General features: G+C 43.5%; 1 protein-coding gene across 1 annotated transcript in view; it reads left to right on the top strand.

Annotated features, from left to right (window-relative positions):
- The window catches only part of Rab10 (RAB10, member RAS oncogene family), a 58,319-nt gene extending 46,681 nt beyond the window's left edge, over window positions 1–11,638 (top strand). The window contains exons 3-6 of the mRNA XM_059248387.1: window positions 1,642–1,780; window positions 4,920–5,009; window positions 5,585–5,686; window positions 9,201–11,638. Coding sequence (XP_059104370.1) covers window positions 1,642–1,780; window positions 4,920–5,009; window positions 5,585–5,686; window positions 9,201–9,284 — 415 coding nt within the window. The 3' untranslated portion in view covers window positions 9,285–11,638. The remainder of the gene's footprint in view (window positions 1–1,641; window positions 1,781–4,919; window positions 5,010–5,584; window positions 5,687–9,200) is intronic.
- Window positions 11,639–13,157: the final 1,519 nt, after the last annotated feature.

Genomic DNA, 13,157 nt, shown 5'->3' with positions numbered 1-13,157 from the left:
GAGTTCGAGGCCAGCCTGGGCTACAGAGTGAGTTCCAGGAAAGGCGCAAAGCCACACAGAGAAACCCTGTCTCGAAAAACCAAAAAAAAAAAAAAAAAAAAGGTAGTCTTTGGATCTGATGCCCTCTTCTGGTCTCTGAAAGGCACCAGGCAAGCATGTAATGCGCATGCACTTACACAAGCAAAACCCTTACACATTTACATAAGATAAAATAAAGATGCACAGTTAAAGAGAGGGGGCTGGAGAGATGGCTCAGTGATGGAGAACCTGGGTCCTCCATAGAGGACCAGCATCCTCATGGCCGCTCATAACTAACTGTAACTCAAGGCCAAGGAGATTCTGGCTTCCATGGGCACAAGGTGCATATGTGGTACACAGACATACGTGCAGACAAAACACTCACACACAGAAATAAAAATAACTTTAAAAAATTCAATGCAATGAGGTGGAAAAGTGTGGAGGTGGGGATGTAGTACAGTGGTGGACTACCTGACTAGCATGTGCAAGACCCTGGCCAGGCTGAAGTGAGTGAGTGAGTAAACTAACAAACAGTGGTCTTTAATGATCTAAGAATTCCACATGCTTTCGTGTTTATTATGGGAGTAAGATACTGAGTGAAATGGATCCAGGAGTTTTTATATGGCTTGTGGGTATTTAAATAAGTTCAAAACATTTTTTTTTTTTTTTTTTTTTTTTTTTTTTTTTTTGGTTTTTCGAGACAGGGTTTCTCTGTGTAGCTTTGCGCCTTTCCTGGAACTCACTTGGTAGCCCAGGCTGGCCTCGAACTCACAGAGATCCGCCCGGCTCTGCCTCCCGAGTGCTGGGATTAAAGGCGTGCGCCACCACCGCCCGGCACACCAAAACATTTTTTTTTTTGTCACTTGCTACTGTTCTCTTCCTTTCAGCTCAGTATGAGTAGGTCATTAATTACTGTAGCATGAATCTTAAAAGTCCTTATTAATAAAATCAAACCTCAGGCCAGTTATTGGAGTGAATGCTGGAAGATCAGAGAAGCAGAACAAGCCACAGCTTCCTCACCTTGCCAATTCCTTAGCTGATCCTGTTTCCTCAGACTGGGTGCCTCTCAGCTGAACTGTGCTGCTCCAAAGCCTAAAAGCTTAACCAGCCAGTGCTTCTAGTTTCTGGTCCTCACGCCTTATATACTTTTCTGCTTTCTGCCATCACTCCCTGGGATTAAAGGCTCACTTTCTGGGATTAAAGGCATGAGTCACAATGCTTGGCTGTATCCTTGAACACACAGAGATCCAGGTAGATCTCTGCCTCTGGAATGCTAGGATTAAAGGCGTGTGCTACCACTGCCTATCCTCTATGTTTAATATTGTGGCTGTTCTGTCCTCTGACCCCAGATAAGTTTATTAGCATGCACAATATTTTGGGGAACACAATACCACCACAAATTACCTCCAACTATGAAGTGTGGAGCTGGGCATTCCCGGGCTGCCAGCACTTTGGAGGCTGAGGCCGGTCTGTCTCAAAGAGTTCAATGAGTGCTTGTTCTGTTTCCTCTTTGTGGTCAATAGGGAATTTCAATCTGTACTTTTGCTACTATTCAGTTTTGTCCTTTATTTGAAGTGTAGTGATATTAAGATGCTTCAATCAATTCTTGACTGTTTGTTTCAGGGACACAGCAGGCCAAGAGCGATTTCACACCATCACAACCTCCTACTACAGAGGAGCAATGGGCATCATGCTAGTGTATGACATCACCAATGGCAAAAGTTTTGAGAACATCAGCAAGTGGCTTAGAAACATAGATGAGGTAAGACCTCGGAAGTGCCTAAACCCTCCCTCCCTCGCCAGCTGAGTAGTTGATCTTCAAACTTGGTTCAGTAGTTCTGTAGATAATAAGAACTACCAGTGTTAATTGTTTTTCACTGAATTGAATTGAATGATTTAAAAAATTTTAATTATTAAGTTATGGAAAGGTTATATTGGTTCTTGACATTTTGACGTGTTTAGATATAAAGACAGTAAATCTAACCAAAAGGAAATAGTACTAAAGTTAACAGTTTTTTGTAAGCTGAACTTACATATCAAAGCGTATCTATTTCATTGCTATAGCTTTGAGACTTCCTGTTGGAATTGTTATTCATGCCATATTGCTGTCCTCTAACATTTACATTTCACTAGGACTTTGGAGGGATACATGAAGCAGGGTAACTACTTGGCTATAGAAATACTCAGGGAAGGGCTCTTTAGACCAAAGATGTTAGTTACCCTTAGCCCAGTTCTTGGGAGGCTTGATCTCATGTTAATTCTCTAAAACACGGAGATATTTGTGTGAGGTGTGTAGATGTGTGTTTGGTATAGATAGGGCTATGCTTGTCAGGGCACACATGTAGGGTCAGAAGACAACCTTCTTCACCTTTACACGGCTTTCAGGGACCCGGTTCATCGTAACAGGCTGACATGGCAAGCTTCACTTCTTTTCTTTTTCTTTTGTCTTTTTTTAGTTTTTCGAGGCTGGCTTTCTCTGTGTAACCCTGGCTGTCCTGGAACTCGCTCTGTAAACCAGGCTGGCCTGGAACTCAGAGATCCATCCACCTGCCTCTACTTCCCAAGTACTGGGATTAAAGGTGTGTGCCACCACTGCCCAGCTCACAGCAAGCATCTTGCTCCACTGAATCATCTCATTGGCTTGAAGCTCTGTGTGTGATTTACGAGTATTGTCTGTTTTGTGGATGGTCTTGTCAGTGTCTTTTGACTCATCTCAGACCGGTCTTGAACTTCTAATCCTCCTGCCTCTTGCAGCTTCCTGCATAGCAGGCAAGCAGTCTACCAACTGAGCTACCCAGTCCTTTTCACTCTTCTGCATACTTGTAAGGCAGGAAAGAAAAGTGAGGTCACCTAATGGGACATGGGTTGAGAAAGCTGCCCCATATCCCAGTCTGGTTGAAGTTCTGTGCCAAGTGACTGCCAACATGGTTTACTGTGTGGGAGAGAGACTCTTCTGTATAAAGACATCCCAGTAAGGGTTTTAAAATGGCAGTGACCTGTGCTTAAAGTCTTGGCATATGTGAGATGTCAAATATGGCCTTCCTCCTTTCCTAGATAGTAGCTTGTAATTTTCTGGAAATTTTATGACTTAAACTTCCTTTACAATGAAAATGTGTCTTAGCTCCCTGTTAGTGCTTGTGATCTGTGGTTTTACCTTACCAGTCTGTAATCCTATCCAGTGTGTCTCAGAAATCACCCTGTGATGCCATTTACAGAAAAAGAGGGGGTGGAAACAGGTGGAAGGTCCCTTAGAACAAAGTAATTTAAAAACCATCAAAAAACCCCAGGCATGGCCATGCATGCCTTTAATCCCAGCACTTAGGAAGCAGAAGCAGGCAGATCTCTATGAGTTCAAGGCTCCCAAAGTTACACAGTGAGACTTTTTTTTTTTAAAGCCACAAATCAAATGTCTAATGGTTGTTAACATCTTAAATGTGACTCTTGAAATCATGTCCACAGTTGGCTATGCACAGTTCCTTCCCCAAGTGCCTCATTTTCTACTAACTTCTGTGCCTAAGTGTATGTTCACAATCTCTTAGTCACTTCAGCTGTTTCACACTGACTTGTCCTGGGATTCTCTCTTTTTAAACAATGATTTTTACTTATAGGAATGTACCTGTATGAGTAAATACCATGTGTGGGTACCCACTGACTCCAGAAGAGATTATCAGATACCCTGAAGCTAGAGTTACAAGTGGATGTTGTCATTGACCTGGTGTGGGTGCTGGGAACTGAACTTGTGTTCTCAGGAAGAACATCGAGTGCTCTTAGCTACTGAACTACCTCTCCAGCCCAAAGATGAGAGAAGCTGTTTTGCCAGGTTATGCTGAAATTCTTTTCTGCAGTGAAATTAATGCTGCCACTTGGTTGCACAAAAGTTTTGGTTTAGGTTTTTGATTGTTTGGTTTTGGTTTGGGTCTTTAAGTCAGGGTCTCACATAGCCTAGGCTAGCCTCAACTCTGTGACCTTAAATCCTTAATTCTTTGATCTCTGCCTCCCAAGTGCTAGGATTACAGGCATACTCCACCATTCCTTTTTTTCTTAGACTTAGGTGTATGAATGTTTTGCCTACACATTTGTATGTGTGCCGTTTGAATGCCTGGTGCCGTGGAAGTCAACAGAGGCTCTAGAGTTACAGGTGTGTGTGAGCTACCACGTGGATGCTGGGAATCAACCTGGCTCCTCTGCAAGAGCAGCAGTGCTCTTGACTGCTGAGCCAGCTCTCCTACCTACCCTGGCTTAGATTTAATTTAATGAATGAAGAATTTTAAAAAATGTATTAAGTATGCAGTGTCCTGCGTGCATGCCAGAAGAGGGCACCAGATCTCATTATAGGTGGTTGTGAACCACCATGTGGATGCTGAGAATTGAACTCAGGACCTCTGGAAGAGCAGTCAGTGCTCTTAACCTCTGAGCCAACTCTACAGCCTGAATGAAGAATTTTTAATACCATTTTGACTTCTAAAAATGGGGAGTGTTGCTGAGAAGTGAGTGTCAGCAATTTTTTAGATACTTTTCTTCTTAGCTTTGCTATAGATAATTCTTCTTCCGAGAGGGATGGTGGTTAGGAAGAAAGGAGGCCTGAGCTGAAGTCATAACTGCAAAGGTTTCCCACACCAATAGGAATATGTTTACTAACTAAGCAGTGTGTCCCTGCTAGGTGTTGCCACTGTTGGTCATTTCTGTAGCACTTTAAAGCATACAAGCGCACAGCAGGGAGCCGGTCCAGGCACAGGCTCTTTCTTTCCCATGCATGGATCTGTGTCCCTGCACTTACATGCATGCCACACGCACAGACACTCGGAAAAGGACATGAGTTTAAGGAACATACAGTCATGTTCAGAGAATATTAAGTCATAATTCATGTCAGTGTGCAAAAATACAATTTTATCCTGTTTCAGCATGCCAACGAAGATGTGGAAAGAATGTTACTAGGAAACAAGTGTGACATGGACGATAAGAGAGTTGTACCTAAAGGCAAAGGAGAGCAGGTAAGAGTGAACTGTGGAGGTGATAGAGCTCCACTGCAGGGCTGTGGTGCTGCTGCGGTGCACTGGGCGGCTGTTCCGGGTTTTCAGGAAAGGGCTCTTTGGAAGCAGTGGCTCACTTACCTGTGAGCATCCTCTCCACTGCATAGGTAACATGGGGGCAGAACCACATTCGTGCCTCGTGTGTCAGCCTCCGTAAGCTGTACAGAAGAGCGTGTCAGTGATTGGTTTTGTTGTTTGCATCTTAGAACTTAATGAAACGTGTCAGTTATTAAGATTCTGAAGTTTGATAACTAAAAGACTCTGGCAGGCGGAAATTAGGTATATCACACCGAGCTCTTAATGTAAGGACATCGTACCTGATCAGAATATCTGGAATGAACTCTTGAGGTGGAGAGGGTTGTTTCATTATCTCCCTCTCTTGTTAAGGTCTTGACCCATTAAAATGATCTGGGTTATGTATTCTAGTTGATACCACTACCTTCAGAGTAAAATGATTATTTCCTCTAACATGTTAGTGCCACCAGTTGGTGACCCATATTTGGCAGTTGCATAACATTATTTTGCTTCTATTTTAGATCGCAAGGGAGCATGGTATTAGGTTTTTTGAGACTAGTGCAAAAGCAAATATAAACATCGAAAAGGCGTTCCTCACATTAGCTGAAGACATCCTCCGAAAGGTAAGTTCCTTTATGCAGCGACACTTTTGAATTATTTTGTCTTGGTGGTGGTGATAGGGGTCGTTTTTTGTTTTTGTTTGTGCCAGAGTCTTACATGACCTCAGGCTGTCCTGCGGCTCTTGTTTCTCCTGTCTTAGCCTTCTGGATGCTGGGGTCATCCCACAACCTTCTATTCTTTGTCTCCTACATACTGTGTTCACATAGAAGGTTTGGGTTTGGGTGCTGTAATTCCTAAAAGATCACCCATTATCAATATCTCATCCTCCAGAATGAAGGAGCTTGGAGCTAGGTGTCTAGAAAACCTGTGGAACCTGAAGGAGGTAGTCAGTGGTAGCTGTTGGTATCCACTGTCTGCTCTCTAGTTCACACTGCTCCCCTGCAACTCCTTGTGTCTGTGTGTGTGATGTTGGTGATGAGCCCTGCAAAAAGAAGGGAAATTGGGGCTGAGGGTGTAGATCAGTGGTTCTCAACCTGTGGGTCATGACCCCTTTGGCAACGCTCTGTCCAAAAATATTTACATTACAATTCATAATAGTAGCAAAATTGCAATTGTGAAGTAGCAATGAAAAGAATTTTATGGTTGGGGTCCCCATAGCACGAGGAACTGTTTTAAAGGGTTGCAGCATTAGGAAGGTTGAGAACCATGAGTGTAGATCATTTGTAGAATGATTGATTGTCTGGTATGTGGGAGGCCCTAAGTTCAGTCTCTGGTATTCAGAGAGAGAGAGAAGTTTAGTGTAGGTAAGTATATGAAGGCTATTCATGGTGTATTGAGTGGTGGGGAGCAGGTTAGAGCCAAGCGTGATGGTACCTGTCTAATCCCAGGAAGATGAAGCAGGTTGATCACATGTTGAGGCCAGCCAGCCTGGGTTACAAAGACAGATCCTGTCTCAAATTTTAAAAAAAGATCAAGTGAAAGATAATGGTTTCATTTTTAAAGATTATATGATATACACTACTGCTAGGAGAATATGCAGTACAGTGTATTCTATGCAGCATGTTGTGTAATGCTTGATAAAAATGAGATAATGAGGCTTAAAAAAAAGATTATATGATACCAAACAGATAGATGTATTTCATATAGCAAAGGTTACATATATCAAAGGAAGATCTGAAAAGGTAGGTTTTTAAGAAAATTCTTTAAATTATGCAAACGTTTTAAAGCGCTGATTTTGTTTTGTTTCTTAAGCATTGATTGTGTGGGCTGGAAAGCAGCTCGGTGTCAGAGCACTTCTTTGGCATGCTCGAGGCTCTGGGTCCTGTGCTGTCCTAGTTTGCACAGTCCCGGGCCAGCCAGAGATAGGCAGTAAGATACCCTATCTCAGAAGAGAAAGAAAATTACAGCTCTTTCATACATGGAAATGCCATGGAAACTACTTTGTAAGCTAATCTGTTTAAAAGATGGAAGAGAATGTTTGAAAGCCAAGTGCATTGGCATACACTTTGAATCCCAGCATTTGTGTGACCAAGGCAGATTTTCATAGTGAGTTCAAGGCTAGCCTGTGTACCACAGTGAGATCCTTTCCTAAAAAACAAAACAAAAAACTGCTGAGCATAGTGGTGCACGCTTTTAATCCCAGCACTTGGGAAGTAGAGGCAGGTGGATCTCTGTGAAAGGCCAACCTCGTCTACAGAGCGAGATCCAGGGCAAGCCAGGGCTACACACATAGTGAGACCCTGTCTCAAAATCATCATCATCATCTCCCCAAATTTAAAGAATACCTTGTTAACTCTTCTCTTGGTTAGTGCCCTATTTCTGGCTGAGAGCCAGATTAAGGTCTGCTTCATAAACTGAATTCATATTGTGCCTCTCCAGTGTTTTACCAAGAGACGCTCCTTTGTCGAGATCTACACAGATCTCATTAAGTTAGAGAAAGCCAGACTGTGAGCTGTAGTGAGTAAACCTCAGTCCCACTTACCCTGGGAGCCACAAGTCCCCAGAGAAAGGGAACTCCTGCGCAGTTGTGTTTCCTTGGTGTGGGCCTGTTTGAGCTGCCTCTTTACTTTCTGTGTATTTCCCTTAAAAGCTGTCCAAGTAGCAAAGGCAGACATCAGGAAGCTCACGGGGTTTGGGGACCAGTCTTGTTAGTCTACAACTTGATGAGTCCGTCTTGAGGCGGTTGAGACTAAGTCAAACAGGAATCTCACTTCAGGGTTACTAGGCTCTCCAAGGGCTGCTGGGTATTTAGAACATTTTAATATTTTCCCTTGTTCTGCCAAAGACCTTGATTTTTAAGTTGTTCCATGAAGCTAAGTTCTCAGACACACCTTAGCCTTTAAAGTTCTGTTGTGATACTCTAAGAAACATGTGCAGGATGTTGGAGAAATGCAGAATAATAGAAAGGAGAAAGCCCACCCCTAAGAGTTAGACCATTAACATTTTGGTGTGTCCTTGGAGCTTCTTCTAAGTCTTGCCCACCCAAACTATGTAACTGCATTTCATCCCCTCCCATCCCCAAACTCATGATTGAGATTGCCTTTTTGTTTGGTTGATTTTTGAGACAGATTTCCCTGTGTAGCCCTGGCTTTCCTGGAACTTGCTCTGTAGACCGGTCCAGCCTTGAACTCACAGAGATCCGCCTGCCTCTGCCTCCTGAGTGCTGGGATTAAAGGCGTGCACCACCACCAGCCCACAAAGGTTACCTTTTTTAAAGCACCAGTTAATGCAGACCTGTCTGAAAAGGCAAATAACTGAACAGAGAAAGGTTCTTGGTGTCTCTCATGTTAGACATGACCTAACAATGCTTTTTGTGAGTTGTAAATATTTTTTATTTGGAGGGGGCAGGATTTGCATGAGTTCTACAGCGCATTGTGAAGCTCAGAGGCAACATGTAGGAGTCAGCTCTGTCCTATTGTATGGTCCCAAAGACTAAACTCAGTCATCATTCTTAGCAACACCTGCCTTTCAAGACAAAACAAAACACAGGCCAGGCGGTAGTGGCGCACACCTTTAATCCCAGCACTCAGGCGAGCCAGGCGGAGTTCGAGGCCTGGGAACTGTCTGTGAGTTCGAGGCCAGCCTGGTCTACAGAGCAAGATCCAGGAAAGCTACACAGAGAAACCCTGTCTAAAAAACAAACAAACAAACAAAAAAAAAAAACCAACAACAACAAAAACACAGGTCTTGTTGTGTAGTCCAGGCTGACCTAGAATTCTTCATTTTCTGTCTTCTGGATTCTGGGATTACAAGCATGTGCTACCACGTCTGGCTTAATGATGCTAAGTACTAAGTACTCCAGTGACAAACCTGCTCAGGAGAGTTAGGCAGGGAGGGTTTGAGATGCTTTAGTAAGTGTTGCCAGGAGATGTCTGTCACACTCCACGAGGAGGAGGCCACCTAAAGGACAACCAGAAACAGTTTCCAAGTCGAGACTTAGTGTGGGTGGGGGAGGGTGGCGAGCTCCTCCCGTGACCGTGACTGCCTTTTGTTGTATAGCTGATATTGATGTGTCTCCCCGTGGAGTCTGTCGTCACGCCAGTGGTTCCTCACAGTTGCCTCCTTGTGTTGTTGCAGACCCCTGTAAAAGAGCCCAACAGTGAAAACGTAGACATCAGCAGTGGAGGAGGCGTGACGGGCTGGAAGAGCAAATGCTGCTGAGCTCTCTCCTGTCCATCTGTCGCCATCCACCATCCGTTTCTCCTCTTGCTGCAAAATAAAACACTCTGTCCATTTTTAACTCTAAACAGATCTTTTTGTTCCTCATCTTAACGATTCAGTCCACCTATTTTATTTGTTCTTTCATCTGTGACTGCTTGCGGACTATTATAATTTTCTTCAAACAAAAAAATGTATAGAAAATCATGTCTGTGACTTCATTTTCAGATGTATTGCTCAGCTCACCACTGCACTTCAGTTGTATTATAGTCCAGTTCTTATCAACATTAAACTATAGCAATCATTTCAACTCTATTCTGCAAAATTGTATAAGAATAAAAGTTAGAATTAACAATTTTATTTTGTACAACAGTGGGATTTTCTGTCATGAATAATGTGCTTGAGTCCCTATAATCTATAGACGTGATAGCAAAGAAACAAAAGCCAGGAAGCACTCATTTTTGCCTTGAATCTGTCCGTGGGGTTAATTTTGTCCTGTGCCTTATGTGGAAAGGAACTTCTTCGGTTCTTCTTGTTTTGTTTGGAAGCATGTGCAGGAGACATTTCATCCGACATCAGCCCGTTCAGATGCTCGCGGTTTGCTCGGCTGTAACTTTCACAGTAGTTAACTGAGGACAAAGGGTGAGGCAGAAGTGATACTTGATTTGCAGTCTCGTTTCCAGTGGCCTTGATATTGAAACCAGTTCCTGCCACCAGGTCCCTCGGCCACTCTGTCCCTGCGTCTCATCTTTCTGCATGCTGCTTTGTTTGCCCACTGCTCCTGGTCTGAGTTATTTAAAGATGAAAGGTTTGTCGAATTGAACATACAGCACTGATTTACCTTGCTAAGTAAACGGAAAGATAAATTCTAACTGCCTACTATCAGATGTCAGTTAATCGGTGTCGGCCCTCATTTACTCTCCTAAAACCTGTCCCGCTGTCTGCCTTCTGTTCCTCCCCTCCCCCTTGCCCTCCCTGTCTGTCCATTGAGTTTATGAAATGGAAGAGTTAATTGCATGCACTAGTGTTTGGAGGGTGTTGTGGTTTGTCTTTCTAATTAGGTATATATCCTATTCACTTTCCTAGAATAAACTTCTTAACCTGAATTTGAGTAGTCTCCACTCTGGCAACTCCTCTGGCAGTTCGGTAGCCCAGGAAAGACTGGTTCTGAAATAAACGTGAAGAGCACGAAGGAGGAGTGGATCTTAGTGATGTTTGCCAAATGTATTGAGATTTGGCCTCTGAAGAACACTTCAGTGTTAAGTTGTCTTTACTGTAAGATTTAGAAATACATTATAATATTATTAATGTCCCATCTTTACATCCTCTTGGAAAACTTGTATTACCATGGATTTTTAAAGAATACAAAGGACAGCGAAAGGCTTCTCATGTAAAGCTGAGATCTCTGGCTTTCTGACCCTCGCCTCTCTTCCTCTTTCTAGTCTGGCTTCATTGCTTCTCATTAGGACAGGGTAGGCTAAGTTCCCTATGCTGCTGGCATCCTAAGATGATACCTTTGTGGAAATAATTGTGAATAGCATGATTCATTTCGAGCAGAGGCTGAGTTTAGGACAGCAGCTTCCATTGAAAAGATTTCTGTGACACGCATTTTAATGACCTCTTGGCTCACACAAACAATATAGGGACATATCTGCTAAGAGAACCCATGCATTTTTCAGATAGTGCCCTAAAGACAATTTTATATGCCTCACTGGTGGCTCTTAGTTTTTTTTCCTCCCTCACTTGACTTTATCATTGTTTACTAGTAAAAAGCAACATTGCCAAATAATCCCGGATTTTCCACTCTGAAGAATGCAATGTCTAAGCTTTTGAAGTTGTAGGTTAAACCTGCTGCTGTCTCTGGGTCCTCGCTGTTTGTGTTCTTCCCTCTCTCTGGAATGTGGCAGTTGCCGCTTCACTTTAAACCTCTTTAATCCTTGATTCAGTGACTTAAGGTTTGGAGCTACACACTGGGACTTTGGCTGACAGGCTGACAGTTTTGTCGTTTGCATAATTATAATCGGCATTGTACAGAGAAAGGGTTACGGCTACCTTTTGTTAAATCTGCACTTTCTGAATATCAAAACAAAAAAAAAAGGGAAATGGAGTATAAATCACCTTTTGTATAATCTGTTTGAAACCTGAGTTTTATTTGCTTACTCTTAGGGCTTTGTCCCCTTTCTGTAAGTCTCTTGGGATCTTGTGTAGAAGCTGTTCTCATCAAACACCAACAGTTGAGTCCATTCTCTGGTACTAGCTACAAATTCGGTTTCATACTCTACTTAACAATTTAAATAAACTGAAATATTTCTAGATGGTCTACTTCTGTTCATATAAAAACAAAACTTGATTTCCAACTGTGTGGTTTGGTTTTCATTTATTTTTGGATTGGAGGGTTGCTTCTGAAAACAGTACACGAGGGCATCCTGTTAAACATGGTAAAGATAGAAGGGAAGTCATTTTGTCAGCGTGTGGAAAATAGAAGGCGCTTAGAAGAACTGTGTAGCAAACTGTATTTTAAACCCACAAGGAGCTCTGATAACAGGATGACTGCCCTGGTCCTCCAGCTCACGCTATTCACTGTGCCAAGGGCCAAGTGAACCCGAGGATGACCAAGGGCACCCAGGTAGGCTCTCAGTCCTGAAGGATGGTGCAGCCGTGTTTAGACGGTGACTGTCCTCTTACTTGAAAACGGTTTTTCCAGCGTCATGAACCAGGGCTTGGCTTGCCGAGTATTGGCAAAAGCGGTGCTCAACCCCATGTTAAGGCCTGGTCAGTAAAAGAGTGTGGCTGCTTGTCTCTGCTGAAGAATCATGCAGAGGTGTTTCATATGTAGTTTCTAAGAGTCATCTGAGGGTTTTCAATGCTGCCCTCTTCCTGACCCCAACATACTCCTATTGATGTTGAGGGTGAAGCCTATGGTTGTCCCTTTGAAATTGGTGTGGGGAAAAAAGGATATGGTCTCTGTCCATAAACTCACTGTCTGAGATAGCAAAAGTAATCTGATAGCTGCCACTTCTAAGGTGCAGGCAAAAGGATCAGGAGTTCAAGGCTAGCCTCATTTTTATAGCAAGTTTAGGGCAGCCTGGGCTATACAAGACTCAGGGTCAAAAAGTAATTGCTGCTGGGTGGTGGTGGTGCACGCCTTTGATGCCAGCGCTTGGGAAGCAGAGGGAGGCAGATTTCTTGAGTTTGAGGCCAGCCTGGTCTACAAAAGTGAGTGCCAGGACAGCCAGGACTCTTACTCAGAGAAGCCCTGTCTTGGGAGCGGAGAAACGACCTCTCCACCCCACCCCCAAAAGACCCCCACAACAACAAACCTATCCATGAGCTTTGGATAAGGAAAGTGGATTGCGCAGGTCAGAGAAAGTTGCATGAAACCTGCCTAGAACGGTAGCAGAGGGTGTTGGGTTAGTGAAGAGGGTCGTGGGAACCTCCAGTGCCTGTCACCCTGTTTTATTGGGGTTTGTTGTTTTGTCTAAGTCATCTTGTGGCAGATAGGAAAGCTATGGTTTTTCAAGAGTCTCTTTCGAGAAAGGGTTTCCCTGTAAAGTTCTGACTGTCCTGGAGCTCACTCTGTAGACCAGGCTGGCCTTGTACTCACAGAGATCCATCTGCCTCTGTCTCCTGAGTGCTGGGATTAAAGACGTGCACCACCATGCCCGGTCTTCAAGAGTCTTACTGGGTTCCTGAAGCCACCAACAGAAAGTTGATAGTGGCCAGGACACTAGTACTAGTAAAAAGGTGAAGGGATGTGGTTCATGCCAGCTTAGGTGGACTAAGGGCATTTGTAACTGACTAGTAGTCCAGTGTGACTTGTAGGGGAGGAAGAGATGCATGCAAGAGTGCTTTGCTGGGGGTGAGCGGTGAGGTTTC

The sequence above is a fragment of the Peromyscus eremicus genome, chromosome 22, assembly GCF_949786415.1.
Source record: "Peromyscus eremicus chromosome 22, PerEre_H2_v1, whole genome shotgun sequence".
NCBI lineage: Eukaryota > Metazoa > Chordata > Mammalia > Rodentia > Cricetidae > Peromyscus > Peromyscus eremicus.
The sequence above is the reverse complement of the archived record's forward strand: the minus strand, read 5'-3'. Positions and strand labels throughout refer to the sequence as shown.